This window comes from Vigna unguiculata, chromosome 9 (genome assembly GCF_037176805.1).
Source record: "Vigna unguiculata cultivar grain cowpea cultivar isolate G323 ecotype 2 chromosome 9, ASM3717680v1, whole genome shotgun sequence".
Classification (NCBI taxonomy): domain Eukaryota; kingdom Viridiplantae; phylum Streptophyta; class Magnoliopsida; order Fabales; family Fabaceae; genus Vigna; species Vigna unguiculata.
The window spans coordinates 7,402,840-7,427,335 of record NC_140800.1 but is presented as its reverse complement, the minus strand read 5'-3'; the positions used below and the strand labels follow the sequence as shown (position 1 = coordinate 7,427,335).

The window sequence follows — 24,496 nt, the reverse complement described above, 5'->3', positions numbered from 1 at the left end:
TTAAAAAATTAATTTTATTATGTAAGAAATTGCTAGATATGTAAGTTAAATTAAAAAAATAACAAACAAAGACCAGTTGAGAAAGAACGGTGCAGCGGGTCCCTCCACATTGGTGCCACCTGTCAACAGCCAATTGGATAGCTACCCGAATTTCCATTTACCCAATTTACCCCCAACAACTCTTCTCACACCCTCTTCCGTTTTGAAACGCTTCCCGAATTGCGAGAAACGGCCCAGCCTCGGATCCGAAGCACCCAGCTTCTTTCTCCGAACCTGTCCCCCTCTTGTTCGTTGAAAATTTCACTCACTATTTCGATCACTCCTTTTTATCTGTCCGAGCAAGAACGAAACAAAGCGTCCCTCTCCTCGGTGCTGGTGCTGGTGCTGCTGCTCCTGCTCCTGCTCCTGCAAACCCTAGATGCTCGCCGTTCGAGGATCAGCTCCGTGCTTCAATGGAGCTTCTCAATGTCACTGTGAGTTCGTGCCCTCTCTTTCTATCTCTAGAAACCCTAGCTACCTCTTCCTCTCTCCATAGAAAAATAGAAAAGTATGAAAATAAAGACGGAGCGAATCTACGCGTGCGCGTGTGTAATCTCCCAAGCTCATTCAGCTGTTCTGCGCGGTGGTGTCGATTCGAATGCTGCTTTAGAAATGGAATTGTGCACGTGCTTCCGATCTTGCGTGTTGTAGCGTGAATGTGCGTTTTCTTGTTTGGTTTCAGCTCAGCTGGTGCAGGAGCTCACAGGAGGAATTGTAAATTTGTAATTCACTGTTTTTTGGTGTGTTTCGGCCCGTTCTGTATCGAGGAGAGCTGGAAGGAAAGAAATGGAATTATAATCACTTTTGATGACCTGTTTTATTAGATTTTAGCTTTGGCGCTGGATCCTTCATTGCTTTTTGTTTTGCTGCTTCCAATTCTTGGCATCCCATGGAAGCCTATCTCTAGATATGATAAGGTTATATTGGATAGGAGTTCTGATGACACCGTGCAGTTTGAAGTTTGATTTTTTTTTTTTGTTTCTGTGATGATGGTTTTTTTCTAATGCCAATTTATATACTGAGTTTTTAGAATTCTATAAGATATTTATGGGGTACTTTCTCCAGCTCAATTTGGAGAACTTGAAATAACAAATTTAGAGGTCGAAGCTTTAATATATCTGCTTGCTTTACTCTCTCTCCCTCTTCTGGACGCCTGCTGTATTGGTGGTACAACTTAGGAAGTAGGGTTAGAAGAAGGTCTTTGAATACAATACTGGTGCAACTTCGGTCATTGCTTTACTCTTTCTGTCTCTTCTGGAAGCCTGTTATATTGGTGGTACAACTTTGGAAATAGGGTTAGAAGAAGGTCTTTGAATACAATACTGGTGCAACTTCGCTCATTGCTTTACTCTTTCTGTCTGTCTCTTCTGGACGCCTGTTATATTGGTGGTACAACTTAGGAAATAGGGTTAGAAGAAGGTCTTTGAATACAATACTGGTGCAACTTCAGTCATTTGGTCGAATTGCATGGTTTGCAGTTTTCTTACTAATTGAGATTGGGTGGAAGATTATGTCAATGACATGAAATGATTGCATGGAGCTATTAAAAATTTTGTATGATTATTCTACATGTATTGAGTTTTTGGTTTGGCTTAGCTTCAAAACTAGTCAGCAGATGTGGGCAAGTTCAGTCATTTGCTGAGTTGTGACATTAGTGCTTGCTGTACCTATTAGCATATGTTAGTGGACTTTAAGCCAAATTCAACTCCACAAAACCGGCTTGTAAGGTGAGATTTGCACCTTATTTATCTCTAGTCGATGTGGGACTTCCAATACATCTCCTCACGTCGAGGTATATACAACTCGTGCGTGGGACTAGAAATTAATGGGTGGTCCGTTAGTGGCTCGATAGCGGGTGAAACAGAGTGTGCAAGAAATCTCGTTAGGATAGACTTTTTTTTTAAACAATGACTCTGATACCATGTTAATAGTGGGGTTGAATTCGGTTTAAACTCCACTTGGTATGCGTATGAATGAAACATGCAACTATTTTATGTGCATACTCACACAGAAATATGCGTATGTAAAACTACTTGGTATGACCTTTTTTTTTTTCAACACACGTGAAAAATGATGGCTTTAGAACATTACTCAACTTTGGATATTATCATGATTTCATCTATATGACCATGTCGTTAAGATTAAAACATTAACTCATCTGAACTGTATAGAATACATCTAGTTAATTTAGGGTTAGTTGTTAAAAATAGGTTTTGTTCCTAAAATTTGATACCTTTGGATGCCATACAAATTAGTTAAGTATGAACAGAGATGATGTATGCTTTTGGTAAATGTTTTATTCATATTTGCTCTTCATTTGTGTGTGTACATGCAGTATAAAAGGGGAAATTTGGAGATTTTGGCTGATTTGAAGTTTTTGGATACTCCTTGAGGGCTGTTAACTGGTTATGTGTTTGCAATTAATTGCAGCTTTGATTTTCTATTTGCAGAACAGCTGCCTGGTAGTATGGTGCCACAATGTGTGTGTGTGTGTATATATATATATATATGTATATAAATATATGTATGTATGTATATAAATATATGTATGTATGTATATAAATATGCACATATATGTATATGTATATAAATATGCACACACACACACACACACACACACATATATATATATATATATATATATATATATAGTGGGTGGCAGAATCAAATAACATGAATTATTTTGATTAACTTTAATAACAACACCCATTTCCAAATATAGGGCAGAGGCTGCTAATAGGTAGTGCAGATTAGAAACATTGCTTTTGGAAAGCTAATTTTGCATTTAATATTACTGGCCATGCTTGCCAGGTGTCACTGTTGTGTATAGTCCTATGTACTCTTTCTTGTGTATTTGACTACAAGAGAGAGACGCATAGGCTAAATCCCTAATGTGTTTAGAGCACATAGGGATATGCATTTATAAATAAGAAAATAAAATGACATGGGCCTAAAGCCTGTTACATTTAACATAATGCATTAAAGAGCTTTGGTTAAAAGGCCCCAAGTATGACATGTATGTTATTTTTAACCTGTCACATTTCTGTGCAATTATTCCGGTAGTTAATTTACTCCATATGATCTTTTACCTGCAGGAATGTTTTAATAATTTCAAGGGTTAAATGGTAGATGCTCAGAGGTGTGTTTTTGGACAGCATGATACATACTTGGAGATACTTTTCTTGATCTTCCTGCTATGTAGTTTTTCAAATATTTTAAACTTTTTCCCTTGATCAGTTATACCTTCATATAAATAGTTGTGTGCTGAAAATTTGTGGGCTGGGTTATCTATGCCTGGAAACGAAGTAGGAGACAGGGTCCATAATTTTTTTGGTCAAGAGAACTTGTCCCAGGGACAATATCATTCTCAAGCGGTTGATGGGAACTGGCCAGGACTAAGCAACAATTTGTGGGCTGGTAGTCAGAGACCGATTGGTGGGCCTTTTATTTCCAATTTGAAGAATTTTAATCAACAACAATCAGGTAAAGGTTCAATGAACTTTGACTTTTTAGCTTCAATTTGTTTGATGATGATATTTTATCCATTTGTATTTTCCATTTTTGTATGATTTCATTGGTTTTATATAAGTAATTGTAGACTTTTCCTTGTGTTTTTGAGGTTGTCTTTATTGAATGCTAATCAATCTATCTTTCCTGGAACAAAGATCCTGAGCAGGGGGACACAAGCTCTCCACATTTGCGACATGGTTTGAACCTATCGCAGACCAGTTTTAGGCATGAGTCTGGCAGAAATTTATTGCGAAACCAGCAATCAACTGTGAATGGCTATATACAGGGACAACAGGTCTTTCAGACCAGGCAGAATGAAGCTAACATTTTAGGAATGGAAACAGAATCTGATTGGCATAGTTTGTCAAGGGGAATTCCAGTGCTGGAGTCCCAAGGGAGTGGTCTTGAACTCTACAAGAAAAACTTGGCTAGGAATGATGCTACTGAATCTCCAGTCAATTTTGATTTTTTTGGAGGTCAACAGCAAATGACTGGACGACATGGTGCAATGCTTCAACCTTTACCTAGACAGCAGTCAGGAATAACTGAAATGCATTTATTACAGCAACAAGCAGTATTTAACCAGATGCATGAACTTCAGAGGCAACAACAATTTCATCAAATAGAAGCGAAGCAACAAAATTCTATGACTCCTACTTCCTCCATTTCAAAACAGGCAGTTGGAAGCCATTCTGCATCTCTCAGTGGCATTCCCATTAATGAGACATCTAACCTTATATGGCAGCCTGAAGTATTACCAACTAATGCTAATTGGCTCCAGCATGGTGCCTCTCCAATTCTTCATGGGGCCTCAAATGGACTTATGTTATCCCCTGAACAAGGACAGGCATTGCGTCTGATGGGTCTGTCTCCTAATCAGGGTGATCAGTCTCTTTATGGGGTTCCAATTTCTGGTTCAAGGGGCACTCCTAACCTGTATTCTCATGTTCAAGCAGATAAGCCTGCAGCACCTCAGCTTTCCATACCCCACCAGTATTCTCATGTTCATGGGGACAAACCTGCACTGCAGCACATATCAGCTGGTGATAATTCATTTTCTCCTCATCAATATGCTGCATTTTCAAACCAAATTAACACAAATGATGGGACTTCAGTTTCAAGGCCAGATCTTCAGGGGAAAAGTATGTTTGGTTCTACTTCTAGCGGTATAAGTAGTGGACTGAATATGGAGAACTTGCAGCAAATGAATTCTGAGCAACGAATTGTTCCAATGCAAGATTTTCATGGGAGACAAGAACTTGCTGGATCTGTGGAAATGTCACAGGACAAAATGCTAGTGCAGACTCCTACTTCCCAGAATGTGGCTACCTTAGATCCAACGGAAGAGAAGATTTTGTTTGGTTCAGATGACAGCCTGTGGGATGGATTTGGCAGGAATTCAGGTGCTTTCAATATGCTAGATAGTACAGATAGTTTTAGCGGGTTTCCATCTATTCAGAGTGGGAGTTGGAGTGCACTTATGCAGTCTGCTGTAGCAGAATCTTCTAGTGGTGACATAGGCAAACAAGAGGAGTCTAGTGGCCTAAGTTTCCAGAATACAGGACGGTCATATGGAAATGAGCGACCTTCAACTATTGATGGCAGCAAAGGACAATCTGTTTGGACTGACAATAACGTGCCATCTGCACCCAACATAAATTCAAGACCTTTCCTTCGGCCTGATGATGTTAATAGGCCAAATGCCTCTGAAACTTATTCTGGTGTTTCTGGGTTTCATCAGTCAGGTTCTGATACTTTGCATGAACAGCATAACAGGTTGCCGAGTAATTCCTCGAGATCAATGCCACAGTTTTTAGAAAGAGGCAAATGGTTAGATTGCAGTCCTCAGCAAAAACGAATTGCAGAAGGTGGTCATATATACGGAAATGCTGCTAACTCTTCAGGATTCGAGAAAAACCAACAAACCATATTGTCAGGAAATGGTAGTGGTGATCCTTTCAATAAATCTAATGGATGGGATATTATGAAATCACCACCATTTGACAGGAGTTCAAATTTCAAAGTCCATGAAAATGAAAACTCATTGCAACCTCATCATGAGAAGGCCGTGCATGAGGAGATGGGCCAAGTTCCTGCTATATGGGAACCTGATTCTGATGCAAATTCCTCTGTTGGAATGGAACATGTAAAATCTGCTGGTAATATGCAGGTTTGTGGGGAGGATTTTGGCACAAATGGTATTGCTGGATTGCCAAGTTCTGGCACTCCATGGTTCAGCCAGCATATCAACAAGCAGCTTCCTAATGTTGATGTATGGAGGGATGCAGAGTCAGCAGGGAGCTATAGAAGAAATGAGATTTCAGGAAAGTATAAGCATCATATGGATAAGAACCCCTTAGTTTTGGAATCATCAAAGAATGGAAAGGTGGATGGTGAGACACATGATTTAGAGGACTCTAACAAAAAGGAAAAATCAGCAGATAGTCTTGGCTCTAATCCTTCGCATCCTAGAGCTGGTGGTATGAGAGAAAATAGTAGTTTTGATGGCAATGATTTGCATAGTCCAAAGTTATCTGGTCAGGGTAATCGAAGACCTCTTGTGACTCGTAAATTTCAGTATCACCCAATGGGGGATCTGGGTGTTGAAGTGGAACCTTATGGAAACAAGCGTGCCATAAATTCACAGCCTATGGCCCATCAGCCCTTTGGAGGGCTTAAAGGTCAGGACCAAAGCTATCTTGGACAGTCAAATTATGGTCATTCTGACAGGAATTATAATGAAATAAATAAGGTACTTTGTTAGTTACCTTGTTATATACTTTTATTCTTGTCCCTATTATTTGCTTAAAATTTCCTGTCTTGAAAAATCCTGAGTCGATTGTATCCTGTTCCTTTACAACGTGTCTGAAACACGTACCTAATTTTCAGGGTGACTCAATAAGCTTGGATAAAAATGCTTCAAAAAGCATACTCCCGGGTCAAATGCCAAAAAAAATAACCTCATTTGATAGAAGTGTTGGGAATTATGCCTCACAGAAGATTATTTCGCCCAGGTAGTTGAATGTTGAAAAATTCTTCATGCTTTAGTTTACTTGTATAAATTCAGTGCCTTCATGTGATACTGCTTAATTGTTATTGAAATAATCTCTTCTGTCATGAAAGGTGACCATGGTATGCATTCTTTTTACTTTTGCATGTGGTATGTTTAATTATTGTTAAAATTATTTGCTTGGTGGGATAATATACCTGATTTCTCAAGTTATGTAATTCTTTAAAGACAGATTTTATTTGCCACGTTGTAGGTTTTCTTTGTGGCTTTTGGCCTAGTTCCCCCTTCTTGCTTGTATAACTCTTTCAATTGTTTTTATGGTACTTGGGGTGCTGCAAATGATTGTTGTTATTTGGGGTGCCAACATTGGGAGGCCAAATAACAATGATGATTTACCACTTCCATCTTTTGGTAAAAAATTCTGCTTGCTGTTGTGAAAGGTAATCATGACATGCATTTTTTTTTTTTTTACATTTGCATGTGCTAAACTTTAGGTCTAGTTGGTGCTGATACCTGTTTTTCATTTCCTTTCTTTCCTTCACCTACTATTGCATGACTGAGATGACCTTAGATCAGCTGTTTACTTCAATTTCTTAAAACTATTGTAGTAAAAATATTCTCGATGTTTGGTTAAGTGGACCAGTCAAGGGTCGTGGAATTGCAAGAAACACTAGTTTTTCTAACTGCCATTTATTTTTCAGGGGGCCTGAAACTGAATCTTCTGATGGGTCGGTTGCACATCATCAGCAGAATCAAAGTCTTTTGTCTCAGGGCTTTGGTCTACAATTGGCTCCTCCTACTCAAAGGCTTCCTGTGGTATCTTCTCGTAGCTCAATAGAGAAAGATCACACTGCGCCACACATGTCTGAGACCAGGGATAAGGATGAAACATGGTTAGGTACTAATCAGACTTTTACTTCTCGAGATCCATCTCATGGGGAGCTTAGGAGTAATATTTCTAGCACGCAAGGAAATATTTTTGATAAGGCCTCACAATATGATGTGCTGGGAAGCATTCCCCAGGCTTTTACATCTGGCTTTCCTTTCTCCAGGGTCCATTCTCAAAATCAGAGTTTGGCAAATTTTGGTGGACAAGTAGCAAATACTCAATCTGCCAATGTAACTTTCACTGCTTCCATGAATCATACCGATGAGTACTGTGAAAAAGCTCAAACTAGTCAATCTGAATTGGCTCCTGCTCAGGATATGTCGCAGCTGAATGGTATAGACCAAGATCATCCTAGAGATCCTGGCAACCAAATTTTGACAGCTGAGGCTGCCACTCAATCTTCTGTTACTTTTAGTGCATCTCAACAAGGCACTGTTTCAAAAGTTACACACAATGCATGGACCTGTTTTTCTAGCAAGCAGCATCCTAATGCTTCGAGGTTTCTATCCCCACCCCAACAAATTAATGATCGTGAAATGATCACTGGCTCACAAAATCCAGGTGATGATGGTTTTGAGAAAGATGGTAATGATGTCACTGATACCGGTCCTTGTGCTGCTTACTCCAACAGCTCTGGGGTAAACTTGCTTAAAGAAATTTCTGTGCAGCAGACATTACCTGAGAATGATGTTACTGCTGAAGAGGCTGCAGGTGCATCACACCTGAAGGAACCTGCTGGGAAACATACATTTGATGCAACTCAACCTAGCCCAGGTGCTACTCCCAGAGATATTGAGGCTTTTGGTCGATCATTAAGAGCAAACATTGTTTTGAATAATAATATCTCATTGTTGGATCAAGTTCAACCCACAAGAAACACAGAGGCTGATCCTAGTAATCGAGATGTGAAGAGATTGAAAGTATCTGATAATGTGGTGGATGAGCAGCTGGTAGATTCCAACCGTGGGCAACAACTGTTACATGGATATGATAGTGTGGTCAAAGATGGTACAGGTAATAATTCCATGTTATCACCAAATCCTAATATGCTCAGCTTTCCAACAAAGCCCTTTGACGGACAGGACACTAATGCATCTTCTCAAGAGGAGATTGGTTATGGTAAAAAAGCTGAGGTTGCTGACAGTAATAAAGCAACTTCTGTTAAAAGTGATTATTCTCTGGTAAATCCTCAGATGGCACCATCATGGTTTGAGCGATATGGAACTTATAAGAATGGTAAGATGTTGCCAATGTATAATGTACAGAAGATTACTGCTGCTAAGATTATGGACCAGCCTTTCATTGTACCAAACCAATCAATAGAGCAAACTCAAAATGTTAGCGATTCTCTGATAAGTAACCCAAGGGAAAGTTCAATGTCTCTGTCAGTTGCAAGTAAGCCTGTAGACTCTCAGTTATCGACTCCTGCCAGTGAGCCTGAATTGCTTTTTGTGAGGCCAAAGAAGCGAAAAAGTGCCACATCTGAATTTATACCATGGCATAAAGAAATATTAGAAGGTTCTGAAAGGCTTCGAGATATTAGGTGCTTGTCAAAACTACGTGATTTAATGTGCTAATTTTTTGTTGTTGCTGTTAGAGTAGGAAAAGATCATGTGTCACTGGTTGATATTATGTTGTTTTAGTTGTTTTTGTGAGAAAAATGCCTAGTACTTCCTTTGGTAGTGTGACTAATTTAATATTGTTGTATGTTTATTAATATGTCAAGTATTTTGTTCTCCCATAATTTAAATTTCTTATCTTATTTTTGGCAGCGAGTCTGAGTTAGACTGGGCGCGAAGTGCAAACAGACTGATTGAGAAGGTTTGTTTCCAATAAAATTAGTCTACACTCATGAATCTATAATTCTATAATTAATACGTTCACTTTACTCTGTACAATTATAATTATAGGTTGAAGACAGTGTGGAGGTAGTTGAAGATTTGTCAGCAGTGGTGAAGTCGAAAAGAAGGCTTGTCTTGACTACACAGCTGATGCAGCAGCTACTTGGTCCTCCTCCAGCTTCAGTTCTTATAGCAGATGTGAAGTTGCATCATGAGAGTATGGTCTACTCAGTTGCCAGATTAGCCTCAGGAGAAGCATGCAGTTCAATTTCATGGTCCAGATGTGATACACTTTTGGCTCCCGGCAGTAAGAACTTGTAAGTGGACCCCCCAAGCCTTGTGCATCTATGTATGCATGCCATAGTTGTTAATAGCACCAAATAGTGGTTCTGTTGATTGGAGTTTGCTAGAGAAATAAAGTGGGGAACTATTTGAATGGATCTCAAAAATCCTATTTTAACCATGAATCAGTGTCATTTAGGGCTGTTTTAGGTGGTCGAATCAGGACTTGGCCCTCTGAATCAGAACTGAAACTTTATTTTTTGCTGACTCCTATGAAGTATACTGTTCTACTTTTTGACAAACATTTACCCATCTGTGGCAGCATTTCTAGCATTTTCTGACTATATGTGACAGTTTTTGGCTACCCAAACCTTTGTTCTCCGTAGTTTCTGGAAATCCCCGAGACTGTAGTGGCCATTTTCTTGTGAACCTGTCTTTGGTTCTGGCCAACCATGACCTTTGCTGCCTTACTCAGTATTGTTCTAGTGTTGGTCTGGTTTTTCAGTCTTTATTCCAGGTTGTTTATCTCACTGTCATATGGTCTCTTCTAAGCATCTCTCCTGTAGCTTTGGTTTTTAACCTCGGCAAATGGTGTATTGTGATCCATGTAGCTGACCTGACCTGCTGGGAAGGCTTTTGTCTTTGTGTTCTAATTGTTTGGGTAAGATCCATCCCGCTACCTGCTGTAGCACTTTCGGGATCAGCCACTCTGTACTGTTATTTAGGATTGACAACAATGATGGATGTATAAGGGATCTGTGTTTACGTTGGTGTAGGTCAATCACTCGGATAACATTATACCTCCTAATTTATCCCAAAATTTACCATAGGATTGGAAGTTCCTGTTAATATAGATCAATATTTGTAAGTCAAGAAAATCAAATTCTAATATAGTCATTGAATGATGTGTTGTAAACCGAATATTCTCTACTTTACATTCTACCTTATATAGCAATTAACATTTTTGATTGATGTTTTCTGTAGACTACATGAAAAGAGTAAGTCGTCTGATAAAATTGATGAGTACATTTTGAAAGTTACGGACTTTGTCGGTAGAACAAGGAAACTGGAAGACGATATATTGAGGTACTATTGTAGTATATATTTTTATGCTCTATACCCATTTTTTTTATTTTCTACATTGGGTGTCTGGTCTATACAAGTAGCAAACCTGATGCATGGGTTCATCTTTCTATGCATGCAAATATGAGCATGTGCTTTGGTATTGAACTCTTGAAGGTTGGCATAGATTTGTCATTCTAATCCAGCAGTTCTAAATTGAGGTCCATAATGGACCACCTTTCAAGGTGTTTCACTTTAACCTTACTCCCATATATTATGCTACTAAAAAACTATAGGGAATTATAATATTTAAAAGATATTTAGCATAATATTATGTAATAGAGACAAATATATAGTATAAAATAATATATAAACAGAATGTATATAAATTGATAACTATATCTAATATACTAAGAAGAAATATATATAATAATAATAATAATAATAATAATAATAATAATAATAATAATAATAATAATAAGCAGAAGAATATAAAATATTATTAAGCAAATACATTATTCGTTAAATAATTGAAAATATATACGTAGTTTGTCTATTTTCACTGTAGTGGGCATCTCACTGTAGTGATTTTGGGGGCTCCCCTCTATTATCTGTGATAGTGACTACTATTGAAAATATATACTATGATATCTGTGATTGAATGTTGGATCATTATATAGAGTATTTTGTTTTCTGCATGAGCTTGGGAAGCTATTCACCATAACTTATTACATTAATATTATTAATTTTCCGTGACACCTGTACAATTAGGCTTACAATCTTTTGCCACAGATCTAGCTACATAAAATTTCATGTCTATTTCTCTTCATGTCTAATGCTTTTGTAACTTGTTACACCATGAAGTTGTTCAAAATTTCTTTGTCCTAATCCTCCCTACCCTTTTAATGGTGGTATATCAATATCTATAACTCATGGAGCGCATGTGGAAAATTTGGCCGTCACGTTGTCCTCTAAGTTGGTTACCTGCTGCTAGTGTTACATCATTGTGTTGTATTTCATTCTAATTCTTAAATTAATCTTTACATGACAGCTACAATTTGTTGTACTTATTTTTATGTCATTTCATATTGGTGATGTAGATTAAATAACAAGGCCTCAATTTTGGACTTGAGGCTGGAATGTCAAGATTTGGAAAGATATTCAGTCATCAATCGATTTGCGAAGTTCCATGGGCGGGGACAAAATGATGGGGCAGAGGCCTCATCTTCCGATGCAAATACTAATGCTCAAAAATCGTTCCCCCTTAAATATGTTACTGCAGTTCCATTGCCTAGGAATCTCCCAGACAGGGTACAATGTCTCTCACTTTGATAATTTATTAATTCATTTTTCTATCCTTTTTGATCAACTGACTCCACAACCTCCTGTTTCTGGTCCTTTTCTTTCAACTTCTATTATTGCACTTCATCACCATAGAACCATACAACTGGCAATGTAGGGGAAGAATGGTATGTTAGATTGCCTCATCAATCGCCGGAGGCTGTAGATCTTGCAATCTATATATTTGTATGTATGTGTAGATCTTTTCAATCTAGTTATCTTATGATTTTCAGGTTCCAAGCCATTTGTATATAGCAAATTATATATGCAGTCTATTAAGGTTTAACCATACCATTTGGCTTGGTTTTGTCTGATTAAGCATAGGTCTTCACTTGTCATTTTTGTTTGTTTCAATATCAAATCATTTTCTCTGCACTTTCCTTGTAGTTCTTCCCATTGCAAAACCCCTTTGACAGGGATGTTACATTGCCATCAACAAATGTAAGTGCGTCAAAAGTTGTGGACATAATTTACTTTTGGTATTTAATCAGTATTGATTGACGACTATATACACCAATTTGCTGTTACTAAATCTCCATTTATTACTCATAGAACTTGTCTCTAAAATAATCTTGGATAAAAATTGGCACTTAATTATTAATATTAGTTGATTGTGTACAGATGATTGTCTTGCGGACATCTAGTCATTGGATATATCAATTTAAACAATTACTCCAAGTGAAGAAGTTTGTTGTTTTTAAATTAAGGTTTACTTGGTTATTTTTCTGTTTTGAAAACTCCTAGTCTTTACAAATATATTTTATTTAGTTTGTTATGTAAATTGTGCAGCTAAGATAATGCTATGTTTACTGCAGTTTTTTCTTTTATCTTGCTGTTGTAATGTGGCTATAAAGCCATACACAAGTCATTCTCTCCATTTGAGCTTGTAGATTGTTTGAAATGTGTCTAGTAAGTACTGTTAGAACGTCAACTGGGCTTGTGAGAAAAGGAAGTTGCAGTCCTAAGTTTGACTTGCAGACACCAGAGTTTAAACACGTGGCTTTCATGGAGATGTCAAGTGAGGGGTCGTTCATCCAACCAGCTATTCTGCTCTTTGATGGTCACTACGACCATTGGAATATGCTTATGGAGATCTTAAGGTTGAAAGAATATTGGAGTTTGGTTGAACACAGGGCGTGAGGGGCAAGCAGCGGGAGCAGCTGTGACAGAGGTGCAACTAAAAGCCTTGTGGAACTGAAACTGAATTGAATCTTAAGGTGAGGAACTGCCTTTCCAATCAATTGACAAGCATTCTTGAAACTATATTGGAAGGGAGTGCTAGGGTGAAGTGCTCAGTTCGTCAACCTTTGAGATATTTTGAAATTCTGGGAATGTAGATAGGCGAGAGCATTAATGAATATTTTGCTCGAGTCTGGCAGTAGCAAACAAGATAAGGGTGAGTGGAAAACAATTGAAAGATGTTTCTATTCTCGATAAAATCCTTAGAACATAGACGGAAAACTTCAATTAAGTTGTAGTCTCAATAAAATAATCTAGGATATTGATGCACTCACAATTGTTGAATTTCAAAGTTCACTCATAGTGCATGAACAAAAGTTTCATTGGAGCAATGGAGAAGAACATGCCTTGAAAGTGACCCATCGGTGAAGAAATGGAGGAAGAGGTCACATGGTAGAGAAAATTTCAGAGGAAAATGTTGAGAAAGAGGGCCTTGTGCTTTTAATAAAGCCACTGTGGGATGTTATCTATATCACCAAATTGGCCATTTTTAGTATGATGTCCTACATGAGACAAAGAGGCAAATTATATCAAGTTTAGCAGAAAAGCATGGTTTACTTAGTAGAAAGATTAGACGCTTTAACCATATAAATGTTTCAAGAATCTTGTTGAGAAGTAGATAGGTATATATATCAAGTGCCTACACGTCGACGGGGTGAATTCCACTCACGAGAGTTTCAGTTTTGTAAATAAAGTGGCCTTAAAGGGAATCTTAGCAATGCTTGCACTCCGTAATAGAATGGATTGATTGAGATAAAGAATCGCATAATGGTGAATTTTGTTTGTTTATCCCAAAACTTTGTGGCTTGAGGCAACAAATTGGATTTAATATGTTCTTGTTGAATATAGAGAAAATGTGGTTTGAGATTAATCTTCCTTGTGTAGAAAATATACATAAGGGCTGTATTTATAATAAAGAACATATGGATTAAGCCTAAAATACATATGAAGAATAATAACAATAGAAACAGAAAATAAAATATTAAAGATATCTTAACACTCCTCTTCAAGCTGGTGCATACAAATCGTATATACCAAGCTTGTTACAAATATAACTAATTCTCGGTCCCCGTAAAGACTTAGTGAAAATATCTGTTAATTGATCACTTGAGTTAACAAACTCAGTCTTGATGTCTCTAGACATAATCTTTTCTCGAATGAAATGACAGTCAATCTTAAAGTGTTTAGTCCTCTCATGAAAGACAAGATTAGAACTTATATAATAGGTAGCTTGATTGTCACATATAAGTATCATTTGATTAATGTTACAAATTGTAATTCTTTGAGCAATTGCTTAAGCTAAACAAGCTTACAAGTGGTTGAATCCATGACTTTATATTCTGCTTCTGCACTAGACCTTGCCACAACACTTTGTTTCTTGCTTTTCCAAGAGATCAAGTTACCTCCAATGGAGACACAATATCTGGATGTAGACCTTCTGTTATAAGGAGATCATGTCCAATCAACATTTGAATAACAAAAAACTCTTGCATGGTTATTAGAACCATATACAACCCTTTACCCTGAGATCCTTTAATATACTTCAGTATACAAATGACTTCATTCTAATGATCTTCGCACATATTGGCTTACCACATTGATTGCAAAGGAAATGTCAGGACGAGTAACTGTAAGATAATTCAATTTCCCAACTAATCTTCTATACTGTTCGAGATCTGACATAGGCTTCCCCTGATTTGGTAGAAGTTTAGTATTGGGATTCATGGGTGTGTCAATAGATTTTGAATTTATCAATCCAGTGTTCCAAGATCTTTGGTTTGAAAATGATCACAAAGATGTTTCATTTGAGAGATGCCATGGTTATCATTGCTAGTAAGAACAATGTTATCATCATACACTATCAAGTAGACACATCTAGCACTTGAGTGACGATAAAAAATTGAATGATCTACCTCATACTGAGTCATACCAAATTGTTGAACAACATTGCTAAATTTTTCATACCAGACCCTTGGAGACTGTTTTAGGCCATATAAAGATTTGCGAAGACAACATACCAACCCAGAAGACTCCCATTGAGCAACAAATCCAGGAGGTTACTGCATATAAATCTCTTCTTGCAAATCGCCATTGAGGAAAACATTTTTAACGTCCAATTGATAAAAAGGCCATTTTTGAAGAGCCGCCATGGCAATAAATAAACGAATAGAAGCCATCTTCGCCATTGGAGAAAAAGTACCACCATAATCCAACCCAAAGATTTGGGTGTAACCTTTGGCCACAAGACGTGCTTTGAGACGATCAATAGTACCATCAGGTTCAACTTTAATAGCAAAAATCCACCTCCAACCAATAATAGATTTCCTAGACGGTAATGAGACAAGCTCCCAAGTTCCACTATTATGAAGAGCACTCAAATCATCGAGCATGGCTTGACACCAATCAGGATAGGCTATAACATCACGAACAGATTTTGGAATGGTCATAGAAGAAATAGACGAAAGACATGCATAAAAAGGTGAAGATAATTTATGGTAACTTAAAGCAATATAATGAATAGAAGGATTACGTGTAGAACATATATCTTTTCTGAGTGCGATTAGAAGGTCACTCGGTGGAAAGGGAGACTCAGTTGTCGGATCTAGAGGAGACACAATAGTTGGCACTTGAGGTGAGTCACTTGCTGGTTGTTGAGGACGATGGCGGCGACTATAAACTTGAAGAGGTGGTGGAACAGAAATTGATGGCGTACAAGGCACACTTGGAAGATCACAAATCATAGGAATATTGACAAGACTAGGAAAATCGACGGTATTAGATGGAGACTCAATGGAATGAGAAGAACTTTTATAGTAAAATGAAGACTCATTGAAGGAGAAAAACACTTGTATCCTTTTTGGGATCGCGTAAACCCTAAAAAAACACATTTGTGTGATCGAAGAGACAATTTATCAAGCCCAAGACTAAAATTGTGCACAAAACATGTAGACCTAAAAACTTGAGAGGTAAAGGATGAAGAGGTTCATGAGGAAATAAAATGGAATGAGGTATTTTATTATTTAAAATTGAAGAAGACATGCGATTAATAAGATAACATGCAGTAAGAACAACATCAACCCAAAAAGAATGAGAAATCTCACTATGAATTAAAAGAGTGCGAGCGGTTTCAATAAGATGTTTATTTTTCCGTTTAGTCACCCCATTTTGTTGAGGTGTATATGCACAAGAAGTTTGATGCAAAAGATCACGCGAAGCCATAAATTGTTTAAAAGAATTGGAAGATATTCATGACCATTATCACTTTGCAAAATTTTAATAGGAACACCAAATTAAGTTTGAATTTCATTAAAAAAATATTGAAAGATATGAAATAACTTAGAACGATTCTTCATTAAAAATAACTAAGTAAACCGTGAATAATCATCAATTAAAGTAACAAAGTATTGAAAACCTAGACTAGATGCAACATGACTAGGTCTTCAAATGTCAGATTGAACTAAGGCAAAAGGGGATGAAGCACTGTGTGTGATACTACGAGGAAAAGAACTACGACTATGCTTGCTAACTGACACGACTAACACATCAACTTGGATAACTTGGCAAGACTAGGATGGCCTAATTGAGCATGAAGAAGAAGATGTGGAGACTCCATAACTGCGCCAACATGAGAAGGGCGAAAATGATAAAGACCATGAGACTCACATCTAGTGTCAATCACTTGTCTCAAACTCCGGTCCTATAAACAAACAGATGATTGAGTAAAGGAAATAACACAATCAAGAGATCGAGTTAGACGACTAATGGATAATAAATTAACAGGAGACTCAGGGACATAAAGAACATTACCAATGGATAAAAAAGGAAAAAGATCAACAGTCCCAACACCATGAGCTAAAACACGAGACCCATTAGCCATTGTAACAGAGGGTAAATTATCTAGAGAGGACAAAGAGGAAAACATAGATTTGTTACCAGTAATGTGATCAGTGGCACCTGAATCGAACACCCAAGGACCAACAAACGAAGATTAAGTCAAACCAGCAAAAGATGTACATATGTAGGCAACAGAAGCCGTGGAACTAGAAAGCTTACGATCCTTACTCCATTTAAGAAATTCATTGAAGATAGTAGATTTGTTGCTGGCGAAAACAAAAGATTGAGGATCCACAAAAGATGGTTGTGACGAAGGATTAGTGTGCGCAACAACTATAGATCGAGGAGGACAACCATGTAAGGCATAACATCGATCAATTTTGTGGTCGAACTTGCCATATCACACTTGTGATGCCCTTTCTACAGCTTGCGTGAGCGGTGGCGATCATCACGCTGAGATACCAAAGTAGAGGAATCATTGGCATGGACAGGTGGATCAACGGAAGGTTGACAAGGCACATGCAAAAGGGTGGAACAAGTAGAGGTAAAATTGGGTATAACAGTGAACCCAAAATCTGATCACAAACATGAATATATTTTTCAACAAGTCCGTGTAACATCACAACCATGAAGAAGCGTGATCATTGCTCGATTTCCTGAGCAAGAGTAGAGGTAGGAGGTAATACTTCATTAAATTCATGAAAAAGATCAGTCACCTTACCCACATAATCTCCCACAGGGTCTTGAGTACAAGAAGCAACCACATTAAGCAGGTTGTGACAAACACCATATAGACGTTAAGTGTCATTGGTGTATAGTAATTTGGCCTGTTCCCAGATTTCATAAGATGTGTCGTAGGCATGAAACAATGGTTTCAAAGAAGTGTGAATCGTATTCTTGAGAATCATGCATATGTGAGCATCAATTCTCTTCCAACGAGGAAACTTAGTGGTATCAACATTAGTCACTTTGAGGGTAAGATGATCAAGATACCCCTGACTCTCAAGCCAAAGTTTAACGTCAAATGCCCATGTCGAATAATTCGTGCCATCTAATTTATCAATGGGCAAGTACACATTGATATTTGGAGGAAAAATGGACGAATCAAACATGGAGGCGATGGAAGTGGACGAAGCAGCAGCGAAAGATGCCATGGAGGAGAGAAAAAAACCCTAAAAATTGAAAGTGCTCAAATGGAAACACGAAGCCCAGATCTGGAACGCTGAGGGGGAGGTGAGTACAATCGTGTGGTCGCCGATCAAAATTGAACCTCCGGCAACGGTGATGGCCGGTGGCCGGCGGCCTACAATGGTGGACGACGATGGATGACGATCGGTGGTGGTGGACAGCGGCCAGCGGTGGAAGGCAGCGCTGGCAGTGGACCAGAGACAGAGGCAGAAAAAAAAATCCTTAAGCTCTAAATACCATGTTGAATATAGAGAAAATATGGTTTAAGATTAATCTCATTTGTGTAGAAAATACACATAGAGGTTGTATTTATAATAAAGAACATATCGGCTAAGTCCAAAATACATACGAAGAATAATAACAATAGAAATAGAAATTAAGATATTAAAGATATCTTAATAGTTCTAAATATAAGTACCACGGTAGCTATGAAGAATGTTACTCTAGAAGAATCATGGTCCAAGGTGAAGCCTTTAGTGGACCAATTTTGAGTATTTGAGGATGTATGTCACATGTTCATGTACCGTATGGTTGGAGGACCAAGCTTGAGAACGAGAGTTTGGGTGTGTAATTTTAGGAATTAGCGAGAACGTGTATTTGGGTGAATGATCCTAAGATGGTGGCTAGTAGAGATGTAATTTGAGTAAGATGAACAATAGGAATGGGATGCAAGCTTTGAAAAACAAATATTATTAGATCTTGAATGGGGTGATGCTGAGATTAATATAGAGGAAGAACTTGAGGTATAAATGGATGAAAACACCAGAGTCAATTGATGAAGGTAGTAGAGAAGATCAAAATACATGAAATGACAATCCTATGAATACAAAAGAGTTCAGTACAAAAGGAATAATGATCACACAGGTCCGCACTCTGATAAAGGACTTTGTGAGTGGTGAAAGTCTATCCAAGGAGGAAGTTAAGCTAAATGTGGCCTTTAGTAGCTTTTGCAATCCATTCTGAAATTATCTAAAAGCCGTGAGGGGTTCGAAGTGGAAATTAGCAATGGATTCTGGATTCTGAAATTAATTCCATTGACAAAATCAGATTTATCCAATAGCAACCAAAACCATTGGAGTCAAATGGATTATTAAAAGATTAGTTGAATGAGGTTGGAGAAGTTGACAAGTACAAGACTCATTCAGTGACCAAAGGGTATTTTCACAACAAGGAGTACATTTCACTGAAGTATTTACTTAAATGGCTTGAATGGACGCAAAACAGGATATTGACACTTGCAGCACTGAGGAGCTGGAAGATTTACCAGTATGAAATATTAAATCAACATCTCTCCAAGGTGAGCAAGGATATTTATATGTGGGGCTGCCAAAGCGTTGCGAAAAGAAGTGAAGTGAGCGTAACGTGTACAAGCTTCACAGAACTTTGTATGGTAAGCAACCTTGAAAGGCTTTTTAATCATATTGAAACACGTTTAATTAATGATGGTTTCCAAAAGTGTCCAAAATGATCAGACCTCATTCAACAAGATGAGCAATGAAGGTAAAGTGCTAGTGATGATGATTTAATTATTGTGGATAATTTAATTTACACTAGTGATGATGAAGCCAGATGCTAGATTTTAAGAATTCTATTGAGAGTATTTGACATGATTGATTTGTAGCTTTATACCTTATTACAATGTTTTCAATCTTTTGCTCCTCGAGAATTAAGCAAATATCAGGTTTTCAACTGCAACTTCAACTGCAACTCATGCACGTAGCTTACCAATCATTTGTTTACCATTAAAGATAGAACTTATCACTACTCCTAGAAAGTTTTAGGGACAAAACCCACTCCTTATTGCTCTCCTAAAAAGACTTACAAACGAAGTTTATCTGTCATACTATTATGTAAAGCTTACTAGTCATTTGTTCCCTCGAAGCTAAAACCCCTTATACTTGTTAGGATCGAGTGTTTATCATTAAGCCAAAAACTATAGTCATTAGTCATGATACAACTCTTTTTACTTAAGAGTGTAGCAACCCAAGCGTCATGATTCAATTGTGATCCAACCCACTTGACCTTTGCCATGGGACAATTGATGCCATGTGTAACAATCTCTTTCTCAGCAATTGTCCTACTAGGAATCTCACTCTTGGATTATGACTAGGCTCACCTGGCCTTTGCCACGTGACCATTATGCAACCACGGTCCCCCTTAACAATTGCCCACCAAAAATCAAATTTGTGACCTTGGCTCTGATACCAATTGCTAAGAAGTGGACTTTAAGCCTAACTCAACCCAACAAACTGACTTATAAGGTGAGGTTTGTATTCACTTATATACTATGAAATTGCTTTACCAGTCAATGTAGGACTTCCAACACATGTCAAGATATATACATTTGGTATGTGGGACTAGACATTAATGAGTAGTTCGATAGTGGTCCGATAGCAGGTGGAAGATAACAAACAACAAACTTTCTGATAGTACATGACAATTGTGCAACTCACAATTTTCCCCTTGAAAATTGCTTACTAGGAATTTAACTCTTGACCATGGCTCTATTAAATGGAATGATAGAGAATATAAAATATAAAGAGAGCTTAGATTGAAAGAAGCTAGTGCTTGTTTTATTCATGAAAGATGAAAGCCTTTTTATAGGCTTATACATAACAAATTCACTCCTAATCTCCAAGCCACTAAATCATAACAAACTCATGTTCTACATAAAATAACAAACTACTAAATTAAGGATAAATGTACTTAAATAATTTAAAAGAATCACTAATGTGTAGAGACATGCATAAACCATAAAAAAAATATCATAAAACTACTTCTAGAGTCTTTCACCTCGTGTTGACACACGTACAAACATGTCAACAATCATCTCCTACCAATACAAGGCTTTTCAGACACCAATACACCAACAAAATCTTGAAGAAAATCTCTTCAAAAACACATTGTTCTAACCATCAGATGGTCCTTCAACATATTGTCTAATGGATTAAAAAACTATACAAAAACAAAAAGACACGCACAACAAAGGAGACCTTTCTCACCAAATCTCGTTAAGATACAAAGCAACTTTACACAAGCTAAAAAAATTAAAACAATTAAAATAGTTAGTTCTCTTTACCTTAATACTTCAAAGTTTAATAACTCATTTTAATTTTTAAAAGACTCATGTCTCTCTTTCAAAGAATTCCTTATGTTTCACTTTCTAAACCACTTAAAAATCTTGAATTTGAATACTCAATTATTTGAATGCTTTAACTCTCGATCAGATTACTGTATTTATGGGTAACGTCTAAACTAAGAAACCAATTTGAATACTCAATTATTTGAATGTTTTAACTTTCACCCAATTTACTATACTTATGGGTAACATTTAAACTAAGAAACCAAATTTATCTTAACCAAATTTATCTCTTATAAGATTTAAGGCACAAAAATACTATAACAACCTAATTAAGATTTAAGGCACGAAAATACTATAACAAACTAATTAAGATTTAAGGAACAAAAATACTATAACAAACTAATTAAGATTTAAGGAACAAAAGATACTATAACAAACTAACTAAGATTTTAGTAACAAATCTCACATCCAAAATATATACTTACGTTTATATATTACACACTACAATTTACATATAATACAATATATACGTTTATAAAGTTTACATATAATAAAATATATAAATATACGTTTATACATTATGTATATATTTATTATATTATGTTATATATTACTTTATTGTATACTAGGGAAAACATATCGCACATGTATTTTTTAATTTTCATAAAAATTTAATATATATAATTAATTTTTAAAATAATTAAATGTAAAATTTTAAAAATAAATTATGTACATAATATTTTTTTTCAAAATAACTGTTAAAGACTACATAGATTTTTAGAATAACAATTAAAAATAAATTATTTATAAAATAATTAATTATTAAAATAATAATTAAAGATAAAATTAAAATAATAAAATATGGACACAAAAAATGTATTATTTTATATATTGTTATAAATTAAAATATTCCATTAAAACATTTAATATTTTACATTATATATTAATCATTACATTAAAATATTATTTTAACTATATATATTATTAAAATATTCTATTATCTCTTTAAATTATTATAGATAATATATCTTACACTTACTTCTTAGAAAATAAAATGAACACTTTAAATTATAATTAACAAGTTGTTTTATTTTTATTTAAAATATTTAACTTTATTTGTATATTTTTATAATTATTATAATTGTTAAGATCTCGTATCTTTAATGATATTTGTTGGTATACGTATAAGTGTTTAATTATTCGTTTTTTGATATATCATAGTATCTGACATGTGAATTATCATTAAAAAGGTTGTTAAACTTGACGGGTTATAAAAATTTGTAAAAGTTTTGCAAACTTGACGTATAAAATTGCAAAAATTCTTTATTAAAAATATTATAAATAACATACTAAATCAGATATTAAAATAGAATAATTAAACAAAATAGTTAAAGGGAAAATAAGTCCATACAATTATACAAGTTCAATTCAAATTACCCGAAATATATTACTTGATCTCTCAAAGCATTTTTATTTCTACGATAATTAATCACTTTGGATTAAGTCTGATTCATTCCAAGTTATGGAGTATCAATATTTCAATTTAGATCAAGTATCAATGTTCAACATAGGGATGTCAAAAATATCCGTACCCGTGGGTATTTGCGGATAAAACCCGTATTGAGTAGGAAATGGATATTAAAAATGGATACCCGTTACCCGTGGGTACGAATATTTTTGATACCCGCATGTTAACGGGGCAGGTACGGGTATCATAGTATCCGTACCCGTGGATACCCGTACCCGCTAAACCTTAATTCACAAAAATACCCATATATATATATATTAGTAAAAAACATTTTGTCCTGATTTTTTATAAGTTGCACATCTTGTCTTCTGTCTTCATTCTTCCAACTTCAAGTGTTGGTACGTTGTCTTCTTCCCAGTACATCCCTTGACATTTTTCTCTTTCCCTTCTTTGAAATTGGACATATACATCAAACCATATATAGATAGTGACGTTTATGGTATGCTTGTTGTCAAATGATGAAATCAAAATAAGAATACTTGGCACGTGACAGTTGAGATTTATTATTTTATTATTTTTCAAGAATCAATTTGAGAGAGTGGGCTTGTTGATCAAAACACTAATTAAAAAATTTTCATTGTGTTGAACGTCATTTTATATTTATTTTTACAATTATTTGAACTTGTATGGACTTGAGTTAGTTTGAAATTTATTTAAAATTTATGACAGTTATGTATTTTATTTGAATTTATGATTAAATATTTATTTTTTAAATAATTTTGTAAATATCCGCGGTACCCATGAATATCCGCGGGTATGAAAAAAAATAGATGGGTACCCGCATAACGGATACCCGACAGATATGGGTACGGGTACGGAGTGAATATTTATCCAGCGGATAGGGTACGGGGGAGCTACTACCCGTACCCTATCCGCCCCGTTGACATCCCTAGTTCAACATGTATCTGTTTCTGAAATTTAAAAGATACTTTACTGATACTTATTTATGAAATATCTAATCTATTAATTAGTAATATTTTTATGATGACAATGATTTATAATTTTTATGTTGAAAATTTTAATACATATGATTTTAGTTTTGAATCACTCGAAAACAATCTTATATTTATTATATTTTTAAGAATTACTAGTGATATACCACGGGTGGTGTTTTGTGGTTTTTTTTCTTTTAGTGTTGTATTTTTGATAGAAAAAAATGTTAATTTTTTATGTAATGGGTATTTTTTTTCCATAAATATCGTTACAGAATATTATAGTTGGGAAAATTAATATATATGAACTCTATACGTTAAAGTGAATTTAAGTGTCGTAGTTATGTTTTAAAATATGTAATTTAAATTTCGTTTTATAGGAATTTAGATATTTAATTCTTATATTTATTTGGATTCTAAGATAACAGACAACATTATATGATAAATAGTATGAAAAATTGTTACCTTTTTTAAATGTGTTATTTTAGATCAGTAATATTTAGACACAAAAAATAATAATTCTCTTATAAAACGAATAAGTAGTAATCTTTAATTAATAAAAATAAATAATAATAATTAGTAAAGTATAATAAAAGTAAATATTACTAATGTGTGTATTTCAACTTATCATATATTTTGCATTTTGTTTATTTTTTAAAATTATATTAAGGAACCTAATATAATTATGCATGATAAATTTCAACTTCATATCATAGTTT

General features: G+C 35.6%; 1 protein-coding gene across 2 annotated transcripts; it reads left to right on the top strand.

Annotated features, from left to right (window-relative positions):
- The first annotated feature begins 204 nt into the window (after window positions 1-204).
- LOC114163390 (uncharacterized) lies at window positions 205-12,491 on the top strand. 2 transcript variants are annotated; one of them, XM_028047697.2, is made up of 9 exons: window positions 208-473; window positions 3,135-3,522; window positions 3,705-6,301; window positions 6,439-6,563; window positions 7,261-8,991; window positions 9,221-9,269; window positions 9,359-9,606; window positions 10,556-10,657; window positions 11,734-12,491. In XM_028047697.2, exons 2-9 carry the CDS (start codon window positions 3,330-3,332, stop codon window positions 11,963-11,965), a joined length of 5,277 nt encoding a protein of 1,758 aa, XP_027903498.1. In that variant the 5' UTR covers window positions 208-473; window positions 3,135-3,329; the 3' UTR covers window positions 11,966-12,491. The 2 variants fall into 2 exon arrangements, with proteins under 2 accessions (XP_027903499.1, XP_027903498.1); XM_028047698.2 differs by lacking the exon at window positions 10,556-10,657 and having other exon boundaries at window positions 205-473.
- The last annotated feature ends 12,005 nt before the right edge of the window (window positions 12,492-24,496 follow it).

Excerpts from the sequence above, each read along its gene's own strand:
- LOC114163390 (XM_028047697.2), top strand. The coding sequence starts at position 3,330 with ATGCCTGGAAACGAAGTAGGAGACAGGGTCCATAATTTTTTTGGTCAA. Across the intron at positions 3,523-3,704 it reads TTTTAATCAACAACAATCAG|ATCCTGAGCAGGGGGACACA; the intron begins GTAAAGGTTCAA and ends CCTGGAACAAAG. Across the intron at positions 10,658-11,733 it reads CTGGAAGACGATATATTGAG|ATTAAATAACAAGGCCTCAA; the intron begins GTACTATTGTAG and ends TTGGTGATGTAG.